Source organism: Bidens hawaiensis, unplaced genomic scaffold (assembly GCF_021521415.1).
Source record: "Bidens hawaiensis isolate Kalapana, Puna unplaced genomic scaffold, B.hawaiensis_p1.1 tig00043071_1, whole genome shotgun sequence".
Classification (NCBI taxonomy): domain Eukaryota; kingdom Viridiplantae; phylum Streptophyta; class Magnoliopsida; order Asterales; family Asteraceae; genus Bidens; species Bidens hawaiensis.
In genome coordinates this window covers 58,533-80,596 of record NW_027497655.1, presented here as the reverse complement: position 1 = coordinate 80,596, position 22,064 = coordinate 58,533, and the positions used below count along the sequence as shown (strand labels likewise).

General features: G+C 36.1%; 1 protein-coding gene and 2 pseudogenes across 3 annotated transcripts; 2 read left to right on the top strand and 1 right to left on the bottom strand.

The window, feature by feature from the left end:
• Positions 1 to 57: 57 nt before the first annotated feature.
• Positions 58 to 11,703, bottom strand: LOC143594091 (G-type lectin S-receptor-like serine/threonine-protein kinase RKS1; annotated as a pseudogene). Its single transcript, XR_013146258.1, has 11 exons — positions 10,374 to 11,703; positions 9,950 to 10,075; positions 8,409 to 8,473; positions 8,066 to 8,321; positions 2,483 to 3,858; positions 1,969 to 2,094; positions 1,329 to 1,522; positions 1,034 to 1,243; positions 692 to 928; positions 460 to 607; positions 58 to 371 (listed from the first exon to the last, which is right to left on the bottom strand). The product of XR_013146258.1 is annotated as a G-type lectin S-receptor-like serine/threonine-protein kinase RKS1 (transcript).
• A 5,417-nt stretch (positions 11,704 to 17,120) lies between these two features.
• LOC143594090 (uncharacterized) lies at positions 17,121 to 17,522 on the top strand. Its single transcript, XM_077073491.1, has one exon. The coding sequence runs from the start codon at positions 17,121 to 17,123 to the stop codon at positions 17,520 to 17,522; it is 402 nt and encodes a 133-aa protein (XP_076929606.1).
• Positions 17,523 to 19,620: 2,098 nt separating this feature from the next.
• On the top strand, positions 19,621 to 20,730 carry LOC143594096 (casparian strip membrane protein 1-like; annotated as a pseudogene). The gene is made up of 3 exons (XR_013146260.1): positions 19,621 to 20,017; positions 20,101 to 20,224; positions 20,351 to 20,730. The product of XR_013146260.1 is annotated as a casparian strip membrane protein 1-like (transcript).
• Positions 20,731 to 22,064: the final 1,334 nt, after the last annotated feature.

The following is a 22,064-nucleotide window of genomic DNA, read 5'->3' as shown; positions in this document are numbered from 1 at the left end:
TGTTTTACATGCCTCGTTTATCGCTCAAGAAATTGATTATAATAAGATACTTTGAAATTATCGGGCATGGAGGATGGTGATGGTCTCATCGTCAACTGAGCCAACACCAAAACTACCTGATGCTGATGGTAAGTCCCTACCATAATTCAATTGTCTAAAGATGAATGCCGGCTGATTAGGAGAAGGAAGCATTGCTTCACGATTACTCAACATAAAAGCTACGTTGGTCATTGTAGGTCGATCACTAGCCAATTCTTGAACACACAAGATTCCGACATGGATGCATAAAAGAACTTCATGAGCATCAAATGATCTCCTAACGATGAGTCGACTACTTCCAAAGCTTTATCTTGCTTCCACAAATCCCAAACCTAATAACAATGCTAGTTATGATAAAGTTTGTTTGGTTGGTTGAATAATCAACAAAATACATGTGATAAAAGTTAGTTATTTACTCACATGCCCGATCAAATTTAGCGATTTCTCCTTATAGAAATTGTTGTTTTTCCTACCACTAATTATCTCCATAACTAGAACTTCAAAGCTAAAAACATCAGACTTGACTGAAAAAAGGCCTTCCATTGCATACTCCGGAGACATATAACCACTAAAATCACATTAATATGCCACCGTTAGATGAATGGAACAAGTTAAACTTAAGTTGAGTTATAGACATAAGAATTACACCTACTATGTTCCAACAACTCTGCGTGTTTTTGCTTCGTCCTATCCGCTCCAAAGATTTTCGCCAATCCGAAATCAGAAATTTTAGGGTTTAAATTTGTATCTAGCAAAACATTGCTTGCCTTTAGATCCCTGTGGATAATCTTTAGCCTAGAATCATGATGAAGATACAACAGTCCACGAGCAATCCCCTGAATGATTTGGAACCGTTTCTTCCAATCTAAAAGAAAAGCCCTTTCTTGATCTAAAGTCGGACCATTTCATTATAATATATTAGAGTTTGAGAAAAATAATTCAGAAATTGAAGTAGTTGGCGTTTAAGAACTTAATTGTAGTTTAGAGAACAAACCGAAGATAAAAGAATCCAAGCCTTTGTTTGGTAGATATTCGTAAACTAACATCTTTTCTTCCTTATGGAAACAATATCCCAAAAGCCGAACAAGGTTTCTATTTGAAGTTTTGCAATCAATGTGACTTCGTTCTTGAATTCATGCATCCCTTGACCTGAACTTTGTGATAATCTTTTGATAGCAATTTCTTGCTTGTTTAGTAGTGTACCCTAAGTAAATCATTCTTTATTAGCTAACAACAATTACAAATAACCACATAGGCCATGATCATCACCGAGATTGACAAGACACTACCTTATAAACGGAGCCAAATCCACCTTCTCCGAGCTTGTTTAAGGGAGAAAAGTTATCGGTTGCTACAACTATTGTGCTCAAATCAAACACATCCAAATCAACATTTTTGCCAATATCCTTCTCCATGTTAGGCCCTTCCAAGGTTTTCAAGTTATTCTTGAAATTGAACCCAGTTTCGCCTTCATTTTGGTTGGCTGCATCAACCCATAGTAGTGAAAACTAGTGTATTAATGCTTATATGTGAGTTTCATTCTTTTTCTTGGAGCGTTGGTCCAAACCATAATTAACCATTAAACTGGACTGACCCAGAAAACAGGCCAGACCCGGGGGGGGGGGGGGGGGGGGGGAGAGAAGCTATCTCGTTTTCGGTATATTATAGTTTGATCAGAATTTACTCCTTTTTAGGTGCACCAGTATTGCTTGATTCATGAATTGTGGACAGAATGCTACCAACTTAAGTTTTCATACAACAAAATGTAGCGTTCAAGTGCTATGGATTAAGTTGTATTCAAATCATTAGATATCTGATTACCTGTGCTTCCAGTTTAAAATTGGTTTAAACCAATTAAAAAGAACTATATGAGCAGAATGTAATCAAACTAAACGAGAAAGATAACATAAATAAAAGTACTTGACATACCATTTTTCTTCCTTACGTAACAGTAAATGAAGAGGCACAAAACAAATCCTGGAGCAATCATTGGCATCCCAAATTCCAGAAATCGGGTTTTATGTGATTTGTTTGGCTTCTTTGATGAATACTTGGCTGACATATAATATCAACAGACATTCGCTAAGCCGGAATTTTATTAGGTGGCTACATTCTATGTGGCATGGCCGACGAACTATGTGGATTGGCAGGCTAAATTTAGCCTGACATGCATGTGTCGCTCCATGATTGATCAGGTGTGTCTCACAATACTTTTTATGACTTTCAGGCTAAATTTAGCCTGTCACGCTGCCTTAGCCTATTAGTTTGGCGTGGCGATTGGCCTAGAAAGGAAATTCTAGAAAGAAGTGGGTTAAATTTCAATAACTATTTTGAAAATTTTACGGTCAAAGTTGACTACACTACATTGGTAATTTGTCCTAAAAGCAATGGTCCGTCGTTAAATAAAATAATAATAATAATAATAAAAACATTGATGGCGTACCTAATTCATTGGCATCAACCCGAATATAAAAAGACTGGCCCCCATTTGAAAATGTCATTGTATCGTTCATGTCCCCATGCCACTTAATACAGCCTCCACCATCGGGCCCTTTACTAATATTGGCAAGTGCATATCCCATGCACGTACAATCCCTCAAGCACAACCCTTCGCACCCTTTTAATCCCAAAGTCATGTTCGCGCGTGCTGTGGATGTATCTGGTACCTTAGCATTGGCTAACTCAATGAACCCGTCTCCGGTCTTGCATATCTGTGTTCCAACCTTTCTTTTACACCCTTTGTAAGCGTCCCCTATGTACCAGTCTTGTCGGGACTGTAGTGATTGTGGCTCGTATCCAGGAAGGCAATCACACTCAAAAGTGGCTGATTTATTTGGATCACAATACCCAAAAGGGCCACAATGGTTATAGCCATCACACTGGTCTTTTGGAGCCGACCAGAACCGATCCACTTATTATCTGCCTCATTCCAAATTAGCCTAAAAAATGTTCCAGATTCTGTAACGACAAATCTAGTTAATATAGACGAGTTGCTCACATGGTAAAGATACACAACCTCCTCATCATTGTTTATGAAAGCAGGATGCATGATAGGATCATTCACCATTAGCGGTATGCCGCTGAATCCAAGACTCGTCCATGAGCCGGGCCGCCAAATACCTGTCCCACCTTTAACCAAGATCAGCTGAGGTGTCCCATCAAACTCCAATTTCAGTGAATAATCGCCTACGCTGGGATTCCCAGTAGATTTCCAAGATGTAATCACCCTGTTCAAACCTGTTTTCCTATCTAACCCAATCTTCATACCCGGAAGAAACGTATTTGAAGGGTGATCAAAGCTTTGCCATGAATAAGCGTCTTTGTTGAGGTTTTGAAACAACACCAAATTCCCCGAATCCAACAACTGAGCCGAAAATAGATGATCACTCTCCACTCCGGAAATGTTCGTTGACCAAAACACAAAACTTTGATTTATTTCGTGCAGGACAAGGTTCCCGGTTTTATCAACGGATAGGATACCAGACGAGTTGGTAATTGGACGGTCTCTATTGGCAACCCAAACTACAGTTTGCTCCCAATTAATCTTGTTATACCAGATACCCACGTATCTGTCGGTGGAGTTTGTGGGGCTAAAAAAACCAAGTGCAAAAGTTTCTCCATTTGAGACCAAAATATCCCCGTCCTTAACGGGTTGAGTGAGTGTGATGGTGTCGATACACGCGCAAAACCCGAAGACCACAAAGATTAACAAAGATACCAGAATTCTTGTTTCTTGAAACATGTTATCTTTTGGTTTCTGATCAGATGCTTTTATGTCTGTTTGATGTTCAAAAGAAACAATGTATGAGAACCGTGATTAAATATCAAAGAATGTGTTTGGATGCCGGTCATAAAAAAGTGTTAGGCTTAATAATGGTTAGTGTATAGCTGGCTGGGTCAATGGACCAATCTCTGAATGCAATTAATTAAAATCTTATCTCCATAAGTCGATCATTATACATATATATGTATATATATAGCTTTCAAACAATGTGGCCCAGATTATTCACAAAAGCAAAAAACACATCGGAGAATTATTAAAGTGAACATATGAATATGAATAGGAGTTAACTTACTAAAAATGTTCGTTAACATTTCAAGTACTTCTTCAAAATAACTTGTACTTAATGTCGGACAACTCTAATTGTTTTTTCATACCAGCCAGACGCGTTCACCTCCACTGTTGGAAACATGAGTGGCGAATACGGAGAGCTCAAGGCACAAATGTTTCACCGTGTTTGTCGGTCAATATACGTGCAAATGTTGGTATGATCATTAGCTTATGTTTTTACTCATTTTTGGTTTTGGTATTTCCAATGCTGGTACTGGTTTGGTACCGGTACCAAACAACATCGGCAATAATGCCTATCGAAGAACATTCGTACTAACATTGATCGTTAAGCACAGGTATCGGAAGCAGTACTATTTATTTTTATAGTTTTTCGGTTTCAGTATAAGTCCGTTTCAGTATAAGTCCGTTTCAGTATCGTTTCACTACCGGCCAGTACCATAACGCAATAATCTATACATTACTCTGTGTTGTTGTTATTTTTTGTTTACGTGTAAATATGTAGAATAACTTTTGTCTAATAATGTCACATTATCACGCAAGGAAACCATTTAGTTACTTCATATTTACCAAGAAATGAAACACATATATCCTCCACATAAGTTGGTACATGCACTTGAAATTTTGTAGAGGTCGTAACTCGTAAACATTCAAGCAATTCCACTAAAAATTGAAATCTTCAAAAAGTGGTCTAATTCTTGTTGATCGAGTGTTATTACCCGTGCCATTGAGACTAGATAAAGTGGTCAAATTATTGTAGAGTGTCATGCCATCAGTTTGTTGCATCAATGTCATTAATATGGATAGCGAGCCATATAGCTCATGTACAAGAAGTAGACATTTTCTCCACTCCATAAATTGAAAACCTTTAATGCTGTCTAATTCTTGTTGAGTGTCATCATCAATGTTATTAAGATTCTTAGATTAGATTTTTGAACAGTTAGTCGAATCAAATTAGACAGGGAACTGAACCCGTATGAAATGAACTTCCACGAGTTGGACCGCCCCGTTTTTTGCGAGTGGCGGTTGAACCACTGACTAGGTTTTGTGTTTCAACCAGTCTTGGGTAATTAAAAAGATAATCGAAAATATATAGCTTTTTGTATTAAGATTTAACTTTGGACCACTCTAAAAGAGATGTTGGTGTTATATTACTTTATATCTAAATCATAGGAGTATGTTTTTTTCTAAGGCAATCTAAATATGCCCATGATATACTTAGTTGAATAGTTAGGATGGTTTACTTGACTCGAAACCGTTACTCACTTGCCTTCTTTCATTTTTCTCTTGCGGTGAACACTAGCCTCTAAGAAAACTCCTAGAAACCACAGTTGTCGCTAGGGTGCAAGTACTATTTTGGTACTCGTATAGCCGTATATGTACCAAGTTATTAAGAAATCCGGGATCGGTACCGGTATTTACCGAATTTTTGTCTATGGTACCGGTATTTAAGAAAGTCGTGATCGGGAAATTCTGAATCGATACCGATATGGTATCAAAGCTCATTCCTAGCTTCGCACACCACCATATTCTCTAAATTCCTTCTGCCACAAAAGCCCCCTTTCAACTTTTTATCCCAGCCTCCGTAGGTTTATTCCCACGTTTTTACTTTTTTTCAGCCCACAATCACTTTCAGCTAGAGGTGCACAAATCGGTTTTTTTAAAAAAACCGGTTCGGTTAATAACCGGACCGGTTTTTCTTGGCCTGGAAAAAAACCGGTTTTTAAATAACCGGACCGGTTTATTAACCGGTTTTTTTGGTGCAAAACTCGGACCGGTCTAACCGGTTAGGACCGGTTTAGAAACCGGTTAGAACCGGTTAATAACCGGTTTTTTAATTAACCGGTTTTTTTTTTAAATAACCGGTTAATAACCGGTTTTTTTCATAATAACCGGTTTTAAAATTAACCGGTTTTTTCCATAACCGGTTCAGTAACCGGTTTTTTCTCTAGAACTTGTAACCGATATACGAACCGGCGGTTACTAAACCGGTCAAACCGGTTTTTAAATAACCGGTTTTTGTAAAAACCGGTTTTCGGTTTAAACCGTTGAACCGGTTCACCAACCGGTTTTTTTGCCCATCTCTACTTTCAGCCCATGTTTCCAGCTCAAAGTGGCCACCGCCTTTTGATGATGCTTTTTGGGCTTCTCATTTTACTTCTGGGCTGTCAAATAAGTCGACCAAAACTAAAAACAAACAATTGCTTAATCCATATTGGTAGAGGTGCAAAAAAAAACACGAACCCGGAAACATATTCGAAAAAGAACCTGGAATCGGTTTTTTATATACCCGGGTTTTTAATACCTGAACACGACCCTACCCGTAGGATACGGATAAGGTATGCATTTAAATACCAAAACATGTACCCGAACTGGACCCGAGTTACACCCGGTAATACACGAAAACCGGAACCGGGTTTTTCCAATACCTGAAAACGGGTTTTTTTAAATACCCGATCTAAACCCGAAATTACCTAAAAAGTGCAACCCCTTACAAAAATTTAATCTATACTCGGGAAAAAACCCAAAAAACCCAAAAATAGGGTTTTTTTCAATATCCGGAAATAGGGTATTCAAATATCCGGTTTTAGAATACCCGGTTCTATACCTTACCCGACCTCGATACATAGGGTATGGTTTTTAGAGGCAATACCCAGACCCGACCCGCATATTGTCAATACCCGATTTTCCAATACCTGGTCATACCCGAACCCGTTTCCATACCCAAAATCGGGTATTCGAGAAACCCGATTTGTACACCTCTACATATTGGTTCATTTAATTTTAGCAAATTCAATTGTTGTTAATTGCTTGTATTTTACTTATTTCGATGATTTCTGCTAAACATCAAAATCAAAATATGGTATAATAACATAAAATTACAATTACATACATATTGTTCAAACTAATGGAAAAGCTAACTACAAACAACGTTCATTCAAGATGTTCCAACAACTATATGGTTCTTTCATTATGGTACAGAAATAAAGCCAAATAATAAACTCGTTAAATTGACGTGTTTAAAATGAAAACTAATAAAATAATAAAAAGTATTACAGAAATAACAAATAAAATCTTCAAATAGTCGAGGCTCAGTCTAAAGTCTACACCACTCCACAAAAAAAATACAGATTGCAAAGAGTTGGTTTAGATGGGTTTTGAACTTGCAGCCTCAATTTGTTTTAACATCAAAATGAAAACATAACAAAACTATAATAAAATATTATGGCACCAAAGTGACAAACCATGAAAATCTATCAATATATATAAGTATGAGATATTCTGAAATTAGCGAGCATGAAGGATGATGATGAGTTCATTATCGAGGGAATCCTGATGGAGTGATGGTGAGTTCCTGCTATAATTTAGTTTTCTAAAGATGAAAGATTGTTGATCAGAAGAAAGAAGCGTTGTTTCATGATTACTCAACATTAAATCTATGCCATTCATTCTACATCGTAGACTGATCACTAGCCAATTCTTCGACACACAAGATACCAACATAGATACATAACTTAAAAGAAGTATACGGGCATCGAATGAGTCTCCTAAAGATAATTTAATTATTAGCAAAGCTTTGTCTTTTTTCCACATATACGAAACCTAAAAATGATGTGGATAATGATAAAAAAGAAATATTTAGGGGATGAATAGTCATATACACACATATATATAACATTTATTTAGTTACATGTCCTGCCAAATTGAGTTCCTTCCACTGATTAGGTACAACGTTGCAACCAATTACATTCATATTGTTCAAACAATTAGATAAATACTTGCCAATAACTTCATGCATGATTTTCAGAAGAACATGATACGATGCAACTGTTTTTCGTGCTACACGGCTTTAATATTAGTGTCTTGTTCAAGAGATTAATTATGTGATCTTGTGAAATTATCGAGCATGAGGTATGGTGATGGTCTGATCGTCAACGGAGGCAACACCACAACTACCTGATGCTGATGGTAAGTCCTTACCACAATTCAATTGTCTAAAGATGAATGCTGGCTGATTAGGAGAAGGAAGCATTGCTTCACGATTACTCAACATAAAAGCCACGTCGGTCATTGTAGGTCGATCATTAGCTAATTCTTGAATACATAAGATCCCGACATGGATACATAAAAGAACTTCATGAGCATCAAAAGAATCTCCTAAAGAGGAGTCAACTACCGTCAAAGCTTTATTTTGTTCCCACAAATCCCAAACCTAGAAATGATGTTGACGATGAAAAACTATGTTTGGTGGGATGAATAATAATAAAAAAAGAATAAATGACAAAATGTAGTTACTTACGTGGCCGATCAAGTTAACAAACTTCTCCTTATAGTAACTGGTGTTTTTTCTACCACTGATTATCTCTAAAACAAGAATTCCGAAGCTAAAAACATCAGATTCACTTAAAACAAGCCTTGCATTGCGTACTCAGGGGACATATAACCGCTACAATCATATTATGGCATAGTTAGTTAAGTGAAACAAACTAAAACTTATTTATGTTCCATATAAAGCAAAGAACTATGCATACTATGTTCCGACAACTCTACGAGTTTTAGCTTCTTCTTCATCCCCTCCAAAGATTTTTGCCATCCCAAAATCAGAAATTTTTGGGTTTAAATCTGTATCTAGCAAAACATTGCTTGCTTTTAAATCCCTATGGATGATCCTGAGCCTAGAATCGTGATGAAGATATAGTAGTCCGCGAACAATCCCTTGTATGATCTGGAACCGTTTCTTCCAATCTAAAAGAGAAGCCTTTTCTTGATCTAGGACACCATTCATTGGATATTCAGAATTCATAAACTTTAGTAAATTAATTAGTTGGATTTTGAGAAAATTGTCGGTGAGAGAACAAACCGAAGATGAATGAATCCAAGCCTTTGTTAGGTAAGTATTCGTAAACTAACATCTTTTCTTCGTTAAGGAAACAATACCCCAAAAGCCGGACAAGATTCCTGTGTTGAAGTTTAGCAATCAATGTGACTTCGTTCTTGAATTCCTGCATCCCTTGACCTGAACTTTGTGATAATCTTTTGATAGCAATTTCTTGCCCGTTTAGTAGCTTACCCTAAGTAATTTCAATTTATTAGTAAAAAAGCAAATATATTTAAACGCGAAGGCCACAATCATTGCCAAGATCGATGAACACTACCTTATAAACTGAGCCAAATCCGCCCTCTCCAAGCTTGTTTAAAGGAGAAAAATTATCCGTGGCTGCAGCTATTGCATTCAAATCAAACACATCTAAATCCACTGTTTTCCAATATCCTTCTCTATGGGACGCTTCCAAGGTTTTCAAGCTATTTGTTAAACTAGGCTCAACTCCACCTTCATTTCGCTTAGCTATATCAAACAATTATATGAGCAAAAACTAGTCTATTATACATTTATGTGACTTTCATTCTTCTTCTTGGAGCATAAGTTGGAGACCTAAACCATGAAACTGGACTCACCCAGCCAACAATTCACCCCCCCCCCCAAAAAAAAAAAAAAAAAACCTTTTATTGGTTTATGTGGTTTTAGGTATAGTATGGTCTGATCACAATTTCATTACTCAATGTTGGGAAAACTATGAAACGCATAGGAAAATGTTAATTTGTACCGCAGATGCGTAAGAAAAGTTTTTGCCATACAAGTTTAGGAAAGATTTATCCGAATAAGTTTTCCACTACAGATTATCCAATGAAATCATTTTTGTCGAAAGTATGTCGCCATTGAAAGTTTTCTACGCATTTTCAACTAATAGAAATGACTCCGTCTTCAAGTTGTGGAATGAAGTCATGAATGCTTTATAAGCCAGATATGACTTGATTAATAGTAAACAAATTTTGGCATACCATTCTGCTTCCTTCTGTAACAAATCAAGGTACACAAGAGTAACCCGGCTGCTACAGTTATTGGTATCCCGAGTATGAGAAATAGGTTTTTAGGCGTTTTATTTAGCCTCTTTGATGAGTACTTTGCTGAAATACAATCACAGAAAAGATTATGCCAACTGATATAAGCGTATCTCACTTCTAGATAATATTGTCATTGGAAAAAAAAAAGAAAAAAAAACCTTCGGAATCTTGTAAGTTATGAAGTTCGTATTACTTGCATTTGATTAACCTCACTTACAACCAGTCGACCCATTGATTCACCTAGGCAAACGGGTTAAACTGGTAGTGTGTGGGTAGACACAAACTTATGTGTATCCGAGTTAGTGTTAAAATCTTTGATGTATTTAAAAATAAAACGATTCAAAACCGAAGTATGACACACCTAATTCAGCTGCATCAACCCGTACATAAAAAGACTGCCCCCTATCTGAAAACTTCCTCGTATCAATCATGTTCCCATACCATGTAATACAGCCTCCATCCCCGTCATCTTTACTAATATCAGCAAGTGCATACCCGATACATGTGCAATTCCTCAAGCACAACTCTTCACACGCTTTTAATCCCAAACTCATATTCACACGTGCCGTAGATGTATCTGGCACCTTAACATGTGTCAACTCAACGAACCCCTCTCCAGTCTTGCAAATATGTGTTCCAACCTTTCTCTTACACCCTTTGGAACCGTCCCTTATGTACCAGTCCTCTGGTGACAGTGGCTCGTATCCAGGAAGGCAATCACACTCAAACGTTATGGATGCATATGGATCACAAAAGCCAAAAGGACCACAATGGTTATAGCCATCACGCTGGTCTTTTGGGGCGGACCAGAACCCAATCCACTTACGATCTGCCTCGTTCCAAGTAAGCCTCTCCGCGTTTCCATAATCAGTAATGACCAATCTAGTGAAAATGGACGAGTTGCGGGCATAGTAAACGATAGTCACCTCATCGTTGTTGTTTAGATAAGTCACATTAAAAATGTAATCTGGCGGCAACCCAGGAACACCGCTCCACCCGTGACCTGTCCATGACCCGGCCCGCCAAATTCTTGTCATACCTCTAGACAGGAATAACTGAGGTGACCCAACAAACTCCATTTTATATGAATACTCTCCAACACCAGGATTCCCACTAGACTTCCAAGATGTAACCGCCCGGTTCAAACCTGTTTTCCTATCTAAATTGAGCTTCATACTTGGAAGATATGTATTTGAAGGGTGATCAAAGCTTTGCCATGAATAAACGTCTTTGTTTAGGCCTTGAAACAACATCAAATTCCCCGTATCCAACAGCTGAGCCGAAGAGACATCATTCACCACTCCGGAAACGTTGGTTGACCAATACACAAAACTTTGATCTTCTTCATGAAGGACGAGGTTCCCAGTTTGATCAACGGATAGGATACCGGATGAGTTGGTGATGGGACGGTCTCTATTGGCAACCCAAACTACAGTTTGCTCAGAAACCTTGTTATACCAGATGCCCACGTATCTGTCGGTGGAGTTTGCAGGGCTAAAAAATCCAAGAGCAAAATTTTCTCCATTTGAGACCAAAATATCCCCGTCCTTAACTGGTCGAGTGAGTGTGATGGTGTCGAAAGAAGCGTGGAACGGGAAAATCAGACAGATTAGCATAGATACTAGAATGCCTCTTTCTCGATGCATGTTCGATCACTTCTCTTTGGTTTTTCCTATCGGATGCTTTTTATCTCCCCTACATACATACTATATATAAAAATCTCACCTACCCAAAAAATGAATGAATTAGGATGTGACATTGTGAAAGATGAAGAGCAAAGAGTAGAAAGGGAGGTGTATTTATGAAGAGGAGAAAAGATTTGAGAGTTAACCAAGAGAATGAAGGGACAAGCTTTTTTTTAACCGCAAACTAATCTACTTCTAAATACACCTATAAACTACCTATACCTGCATCTCGTCGGATTTAAACCCTCCACCTCTTATATAATCTTGAAAATGAATCAGTCTCTATATATATCAACTCAAATCTTATATTATTTTCCACATAAATCTTAAATCTTTCTCTCTCAGTTTTATATAATTCTCAATGGATTCAACTCCTTGCATTTCTTGCAAAACCGGTTCAAGCTGAAATATGCGCCAAGATCAAGTCCGACTCAACCCGCAAAATCAATCACAATTATTTCCACAATTTCATGACTGCACACAAGTTCAACCCCAATTTCAACATTCTTTACCAACTTAATAATATTTCCATCAATAACTATAGACATTAATTCGTAGTCTAGATAAATTGTACAAAAACTTAATAATCAGCACCAAACCAACAAAACCATTGATAACTAAACGAAAATGAACCAACAATTTCTTTGGGTGGGTGACTGAAACGATAACGAAAATGAACCAACATTTTGATTGAGAATTAGAAAGAGTTGGACAAGTTATATATATAAACGTTATCAAACAGATTTACTGAAGGGAGTCCATTGGAAACTAAATGAAACAAAACCTAAACCAATTATGTCAAGTTAACTATTTACGAAAGACTGGGGTGTCGAAATACATTGTCTCCGATGGATTAGCTGCCGGTAATACAAGGTCGGACAAACACAGTGGCGGCCCAACCATTTTGGGGGCCTAAAACAAAAAAAATAAAATTCAGGGTCTTACAGAAAGTTAGAGAGGTGAAATTATAGAATTTATAAATTAAACAATTGCGGTGTTTCATATATGAAATTAAATTTTTTTTCAATTTTGTTTTGAAAAGGACTTTGATTTATATAATACAAATAAAAGGAATATATAAAGCACCAAACTTTCTTCTATATTTCCCAGCAACAATGAAAAAAAACTATATAAACCTGGCCTAGGGAAAAATTAGAAACTCATTCAATAAACCATGACTAAAGAAAAATCTTAAAAAAAAAACACTTGCATCCTAATAGAATCGAACCCGGGTCTGGAAAACTTTAGAAGGCGGGAAGCCTTGTACCTCAGTCACTGGAGCAACAACTACTTATGGTGTTTTCTCATTAAACTAATTTTAATATCCTTTTTTGGTATATATATAAATTTTTAAACTATTTAATCGGGGGCCTTATTTTATCGGGGGCTTAAAGCCCTAGCTTCACCTGGCATAACTATAGGGCCGGCCCTGGACAAACAATCGGAATCAAACATGAAAACTTTTGGCATGAGACATTAATGGGTCCCTAATCGCTGACCTATGACGAACATTAGACCATTTTCGATGATTATGACATCTTATTATTTTCACAAGATGACCTCTAATGGAGGTCAAATTTATTTAGTCATTCAAGATGACCTATGTGGGAGGTCAAGTTGATTTAACCATTCAATATGCATGACCTATGGTGGAGATAATATAGTTTAATTTAAATCGACCATTGGAGTTGTGGAGAAACCAAGCTAAACTAATTACTAGTACAAACTAATATGTATGCAGTATGCAATGAGTATTTAACCACACATGGAATTATTGGCCTAACCGGTCTTTTGACCATAACCGGTTTTGAAATAACCGATTAAGGCTATGTGTAGTGGAGGGGCTACAATTGGGGGCGAATTGTGACACGTGGCGCCCAGTCAGCATGGAGTGGAAATTTGTTTTTGGGTGTAATGGTGTAGGGGCTACAAGTTGGGCTCACAGTTTCTTTTTTTATTATTTCTTTTTATAACTAAACTAAACAAATAAAAACCAGTTTACTTAAATAATTAGATAAAAATGCATTCAAATTAAAAAGAAATACAAAAAACTTAAAAAACATAACTAATAATGCATTAAAACTAAAAAAAATACATAACTAAAAATACTAAAAAACATAACTAAATAAAATACTAATATCCAAAATATTCGCGCATTTTTTCCATTCGTTGTCGTTGCAATAATGCGGCATCTTCGTGTAACCCGGCATCTTTGAGGGATTTGTATTCTTCACTCATTTCTCGCAATTCCAACATTTGAGCAATATTTTCGTGTTGTTTGTCGGTTTCTCTCATGGCATCGTTGAGTTCCTCGACACACTTTTTGTGTTTTTTGATGATTTCTTTCATGGTAGCGGCGAGTTCCACGAGTGTCGGTTGGTTCGGGTTGTTTGTAGGATTCATTTTGTTAGATTTTTTGAAGAATTTAGGTATGAATTGTGTATGAAATGGAGAAGAAGGTGTATGTTTATATATATATATAATGTTTTAATTAATTTTTTTTATATTTGCAACGGTCAAATATGAATATAATAATAATATTTCTCAAACACTGCAGGCGATAAAAGAACCCCGCCCCCGCCCCTTATCGCCCAAAAATCGCTTGGGGGACGGTGTTCGCGCCCCTAGTCGCCCACATTTCAACCAAAATCTCGCCCATTACATATGGCCTAAGCAGTTTGTGCACCACTAGTTTGTGCACCACTAGTTATAATGACTAATGACTAATGAGACGGTCCAAGTGTCAAATCTCATAAAGGGGAGTGGATCAGAAGATGAGTTTGGTCCTGAAACCAATATACCAGAAATGGTTTGTGGGCTTGAAGGATTATAATAAGTAGGCTTTAACAACCTAAAAATGGGCCTGCTGGACAAGAGGCCAGGAGGGTAGAGGTGCATAAACCGGTTTAAAATTCAAAACCGGTTTGGATTGAAACCGGTTCGGTCTGGTCAACAAAAGTCAAAACCAGTTTATGATGGGTTTCGATTCGGGTTGACCGGTTTCTTGACCAGGTTACATTGGTTTCGGTTCGGGCCGTTAAATACATTTTTGAAGTCATTTGAAATTTTAATTACTTGATATGGTTTCGTTAAATATATTTTTAATAGTAGTTGATATATTGAAATAGTTAAACTTTTATATTCAAATTAGTTAATGATAATATATCAAATCCTTTGTTTAATTTGATGTTATTGAATCTATAATTTCAGAAATTTATAACTAAATAAATTCGATTTTTGTTTTCATTTAAATAAAGATAAAAGTAGCAATAAAAGAAATGAACATTGTTAAATGAAGTAATCTATTATCCTTCAATTCTGTAGGTTTTGATCTATTTTAATTTTGCGTATTCACTGGTTCTGTTTCTCTACATGTTTGTTTTGAATTCGCTACGAATTTGATTATACAAGCAAGTGGGGGCCTCTAATAGAGCTTCCTCAGAAGACAGTTGAGAGCACCGGCATTGATGAGTAAGATATCAAAGATCTCAAGATGACCCTCCTAAGTTATTATAGGTTTTTATTTTATATTACTCGCACATGCATATATATATATATATATATATTATTACAGGTATATTACAGATAATAATAATATTTTTTATGTGGATTTATTACATATATAGATTAGTTGTATGCTTCATAGACATGATGTACATATCATGATACTAGGATTTTGTATTTTTGTTTTCCAAGATCAATGTAATTACAAGTTTGTATGCATATTTGTGTATATAAAGCTTTCTAATTAAGGGTTCTTTAGATTTTAACTAAACATGTAGATATTGAACTTGAATTAGTGATCAATTAAGTTTGTTTATATCATTTGTATTTGTATTAACTCGACCTAGCTATTGGTGATTCAAGCGAGACGTTTAAAACAACAAATATTAACATCATATATTACTATAATTTTTTAGATATACAATGCAAAGTTCAAAGGGTTTTTGAGTTTTTGAAAATGGTTCGATTTTGGTGAATGGTTCGGTTCTTTTAGTTTTTGGAAATCGTATGGTTCTGGTTTGTGAGTTTTTTTAAAATGTTTTCGCTTGGATTCGGTTCGTTTGCAGTTTTTTGTCATGTGAGCTTGAAAACTTTGGGACATAGAAAATATAGTTAGCCAAAATTAATGATTATGGGCCTAAATTGTTATGTTAGTATTTTATTGGTTATTATAAATTACTTAAAATTCAAGATAAAAAATATCTATAAGTGCGGTTTGACTTTTTCGGTTTAAAAATACACGCAAAGCGAAAACCGAACCGAAAGCTCGTTTTTATGACAACATGAACCCAAAAATTCGGTTTGATAATTTCGAAGTGATTTTTCGGTTTCATTCACACATTAAATTTAAAGTTTATAAATTTTTAGATCTCATGTATAAAACTCAAATTCTGGTGGTAATTACTTTAAGCTGTTTGAATATGTGAGACAAGTACTCAAGTCAAGATATCATATCATATCATATAGTTAATGCTAATTTCATATCGGTCGTTATTTTTTTCAGAATATGCATAAACTCTCACTAACCTAATTAATCATTTTTGCACCGAGGGTCCCATGATTATATGGCTAGCCTGTAATTTCATATATAAAGAATTATCTTGATAATCATATAACATCGTATTTTTTGTAAAGGTTATCTGTCGCAGCGGCAATGACGTTTTTCACAAAAAAAATCATAACACGTTACCCAATTAAGTTCGAATCCATTTTACAATGGTGTTGTTTATATTTCAGAGCACGCACATGAGCAGGGATTGAAACCATGCTCAGAAGAAAATTCTAAAGAAAACATCATAACCATCCCACCAAAGTGATGATGATCTTTACGGAGTTCCACAAAAAATAGACATATCGCAACGTAGTATACCTTCCTGATCTTCATCTATTTTTTTTTACCATATATTAAAACATAAATTTAATCTTTATTTTTTCAAAAAAAGCTGTTGGTGCTATAGTTGATGACTTACTATACATATTTATAAATCCAACTACCCTTATTGGTCTTGGGTCCCTTTTTATTTATTATGATCACGTCTATTTTCCTTATAAATATATGCACCCCTTATTATCTATTTTCTATAGTTACATCTCATACTACCATTTGGCTTTATATAATTTATTTGTGACCTTTGGTTAAGTTATCATGGTTGCAAAGATGATCATAAATCGACTGTTCGTGTGTGCTTTGGCTCTTTCAATGATCGAGTTCTCAATGTGTCATCTCTTGAAAAGCTCTGTTAAATGTCTCGACTGTCTAACCAGTTCTGACCTTGCAGGTTCGGTTTCTAGACGGGAAATTAAATGCTCTTAAAACTTATATTTTTGGCTTGCATACTTGTACACATTGTCATTGATTTTGAATTTTTTTTTATTTCGGTACATCTTAAAAAAGCACACTTCTCAATAACTTATTTACCATGCCCACAGGTATAAAGATACTAGTCAAGTGCAACCAAGTGAAGAACCTAGCCATGGCTACAACCAATGAGCATGGTGTGTTCGAGACACAACTACCATCAAGCAATTGCCAAGCCAAGATCTTGGGTGGACCCAAACAACTCTACATTTCTAAAAATAACATGATCACTAGCATCACCAAGGTCCATGAGACTGACTCCTACACTACATCTCAACCATTGAGCTTCTATACATCTTGTCCTTTGTCACAAAACCATGATGGGAAATGTGGGGCTAGTAACGATGCGTCTGGAAAGAATATTGGGGCGGTAAAGACCGTTGATCTACCACTACCGAAAGAATGGGGATTGGCACCGTCTAGCTATTATGTTCCTTTCATGCCTATCATCGGCATCCCGTGATTTGGTCTTGACTTTTAGGCATGTGTTTTTATTTTTATTGCAACTGTTTGTTTGTCATAAAAAATACGTCAGTGTTTAGCTTTGTGTTATGTGGAGTGCCAAGTGAGATATATATATTTTAAACTGCTTATATTTATGTAATTCCTATGTATAATATGCTTTAGTTATCAAGTAATTGTTATTTAGTTATAATGTGTTTAATTTGTTATTTATACAATATGCTTAGTTATGAATTGTTATGTCCTCTCCAAAGAAGTCTTAATTGGATTTAAATATTTAATCACTCATTATATAATATGTAATTATATAATATGTTGGTAACTTTACTCTAATCAAACAATTTACATAATTTCATTAATTAATTCAGTCTCATCAGTCATATATCATCAAACAAAGGATAGAAAGAATACCTTCTTCTAGGAAACCACTTGCTCCAACTATCAATTCATCCTCTCTAATTAATGTCACGAGATTATTAAGGTTTAGCTTAAAATGGTAGCTTGGTAACGTTGTCGTGGCAAGTAAACGAGTCGATAATTAATCAATGTCGGGTCCCGACCTTAATTTCATAGAAAAAGAAGTGTCTTTTTCTCATTGAATATGATGGTTGCCGGTTCAACAAATTTTGCTACCATTAATATGGTTTTGTGACCACACAAGTATTCCGATGTTTTTGGTGTCATGAGGGTGCCTTTATGTCTCACCGAACTGCATAATAAATTAATAATGCTTTCAAATAAACAGTTATTGCGGTTGGTGAATCAGTCAGGGAAACAGCAAAGCGTCTACACCACAAACCAGATCTGAAAACCTCTAACTCATACACCAATCAAGCAATCACCAAAACCAAACCTTAACTCCAAAACCATACAAAAAAAAGGACGTGTTACCATTCATAGCCTTAATTTATAGAGATTGTTTTTTGTTTAAGTAGGAAAATCTCCGACATCTCCTCTTTTTAGAGAGATTCTTGTTATTGCGATTGTTTTTTGTCACCTCCAAACACGTCGTTGGGGACACCGGGACAGGCCATTTGGTTGTCACGATGAGTTTTTCTGTCCCACAAGAAGATGACACATGTCATAAAAACAGGATGGCCCGGCCAACCAAAAATTTGAAAAATCTACGCGTCCCGACAAACAATTAGATAATTTTAAAAATCTATGTGTCCTGACCAAATATGAGAACAAAAATTTATGCAGCCCGACTAAATATTTGGCAAATAAGCTGGACCGACTTCTTTGGTGACATGTATCATCTTCTTGTTGGACATGAAAAAACTCCTCGTGTCGCCTAAAACACACATTGCTGGCGACGAGTCTGAAGGACCATTCCTTAAATTCCTTTATTTTTGTGACAATTCTCAAATCTCTCCCTTCAAAACGGTCATACAGGAGTTTTCCGTTAAATAAAATGTGACGTTAAAAAGTTATTAAATGATGTTGAGGAGAGGAGATGGAGATGTTCAATCGGTAGGTGTTTCTAAATTAAAAAAAATATAACAATAATAATAATAAAATAAAAGTACTATATATAAAAACATCTTTAAGCTCAGCCCAATATTTATAGGCTTTGGGCTCCATGTTGTAACATGTCTTCTTAACACGTCACACGACGAGGGCCCTTTTCACTTTAGTCTCATAATTAGTCTTCTATGACTAGAGTCTTTAAACAACATTTCAATAGGATTAATAGCTGGCCCGTCATCGGCATCGGGAGGCCGGACCTAGCTGATCTAGAGTTTTTTGTGCGTGAAAAAAAATGGGTCGGGTAAAATTAAAAATGAATCAGCTAAAAAGGTCACGTCAAAATGGGTTGCATATTGGTAATTACATTATTAATTAGTCTTTATGATAGTTTTTAGATAAACCAAAAGTAAAATCGTCCCATATATTATAAGAGTTTAAAATTTCACTTTCTATAATAAAATTCTAACCACTTTTGTTTTAGTTGAAGTGGAACTAGTTAGCAATGGAAACAACTCCCCTCTTATAATTCTTTAATCCTCAAAACACAAGCACTTTATACTTACTCTTTGTCAACCAAAACGAACACACCAAATATATTATACATACATAAATACATATATATATATATATATATATATATATATATATACCCCAAGCATTCTTCATACAAATTCAAGAACAAGATTCCTCACTTTACAAGTATTTTTAGTTAAATTTCCTCAATGGATTTAAGTCGTTCGGGAAAAGACAGTGGTGACATTGCGATCCCCGTAAGGGAAGTGAAGTCCTCCAAGTCAGGGAAAGGTGCACCACTAGTTGTGGCGACATCCACCACGAGACTTGGCCAAACGCCGCCAGCTGCGGGGTGGAAGAGAGGTGTTGGCATTATTGATCTAATTCTAAGGATTTGTGCAATTGCTACTACTCTTGCTGCGGCTGCGGTTATGGGTACCACTGACCAAAACTCCCATTTTTTACTCAGTTTTTTCAGTTCCAAGCTAGCTATGATGATTTCCCTACATTTACGTAAGTCGTCACAATGTTCAATTATTTTATGAATGTTATGATATGTGACATGTTTAATAAACATTTTTTGAGCTTTTATGTAGGTTTTTCTTGGCAGGAAACGCGATAACATGTGCGTATCTAGTGCTATCTCTACCTTTCTCGATAGTTTGCATCGTTCGTCCACATATCATAGGTGCTAGGATGTTGCTCCTTATTTTTGACACGGTAACTATTTTCCTAAATATAGTTTCTTTAGACCAACTACAAAATCCGAAAAGAAAATAATTATTTAACTAGGCAACCATGCCTATTTTGCCACATTCTTTTTATGGTGTCGTTTTGGTTGTTTAGCTAGCGTTGGCTTTGACCATGGTTGCTGCCTCAGCGGCCGCCTCCATCGTATACTTGGCACACAATGGAAACCCCAAGACCAACTGGCCAGCTTTGTGCCAACAGTTCAATGAATTTTGTCCACGTGTTAGTGGTGGAGTGGTGGGTTCCTTTCTAGGAGTGCTTATTTTGACGGTTTTGGTGGTCTTATCTGCCGCGGCTCTCCGAAGAAACTAACTGGAATTTATATCACTTTTTATATATAATTTGTCTTTGTTTTTGTTCTGTTACATTGTTTTAAAGTTGTAGTTGGTTGGTTCTTTGGGTGGATTTGGTACCGATGGTAATTATGTCGTTATATATACATCGGTTAAGTACATTGTCAATTTGTCATATAGTGTTTTTTTCACTTTTATAAGAAACCAAAAAGATTTCATTTCATGGACTCGAGCAAAAATTATAGTTTACTTAAAAAATTGAGTCCAAGCTTCAATTCAAATCATACACCGAGGCAGAAAGTTTGGGACCAAATCCGTAATTTAATCAAACCACGGGAACTATCCCTGTAATTAATTTAATATAGAATGTAACACCCAACTTTATTCGTAAGTGTATGCGTAGTGGGGCGACAATCCAGCCGACAAAGGCGTAGTTACAACTTACCAAATTTGACCCAAATTAGACATTGATTGTTATTTAGAACTATTGACAACAAAATGATTTAGCATTTGTGATCTAGGTTAAAAACAAGTTTGAATATGTGATCTTGTATTGAAAAAAATAGCTAGTTTACCACTAGATATTGCGTTTTTGACTCGTTTAGTTATGAATTTGTTGATCGACACTTTCATGTTGGACTATACATAGATGGGGGATTGGTCGATGCACTGCCAGTTGTATTTAGATGTAGGCATGTTAAAAACCCACAGGCTGAGAAAAGCTTGCTTGAAATTCAACTCGTTGTAAATTGTTAATGTATCTTACAAAATTATAGAATTGATGTGACAACTTGAAGAATTAAGACAATAATCATCATACCATAAATTAGGATGAGAATTTGGCACTGAATACCAGTTTTAATTGGTATTGTACCTGTTGATTCGGTACGCTTGTTGGTATCAGCTTTTTCAGAAATTTGGTAGCGATACAGTATTGGCAGTATATACAAATTAACTTTTTGTAACAAGTCACTATCAGATTTGGTACGGTACGGTATTCGGTACTCATTTTTTCCAGAAATTCAGTATCGGTATCAATTTTGTCCCTACTCAAAATTCTAAGTCATCTCAAGTTGCAACTCCCTCCATTAACTAGTTATGAGGCGTTTTCAGGATACAATGATACTTAAACCCATTTATCAGTATAGCCACAAACATTTATTTACCGTGTGAAAACTAAATCAATCACCTAGAATTGGTAAAAGGACCCCATTCAAATAATAATAATAAGGAAAATTGATTTTAAATACTCCCAACTATACCTTATTGGCAAATAACAGGCCCAACTTTGCACTTAGCTGGTGACGGTCCCAACTAAAGGTGCATTTGTTTTTAACGGTCCGCGACTAACGGATGACTAACTCCGTTAGTCTGTTGCTGAGTTGGCATGCCTAGTTGTTAAAATAATGCAAATGTGGCAGCTTACGTGGCACAGTCTCTCTCTCTATCCCTCCCGTCTCTCTCTCTCTCTTATTCATAGACGCCGGCCACCACCATTCACTACCACCACTATTGCC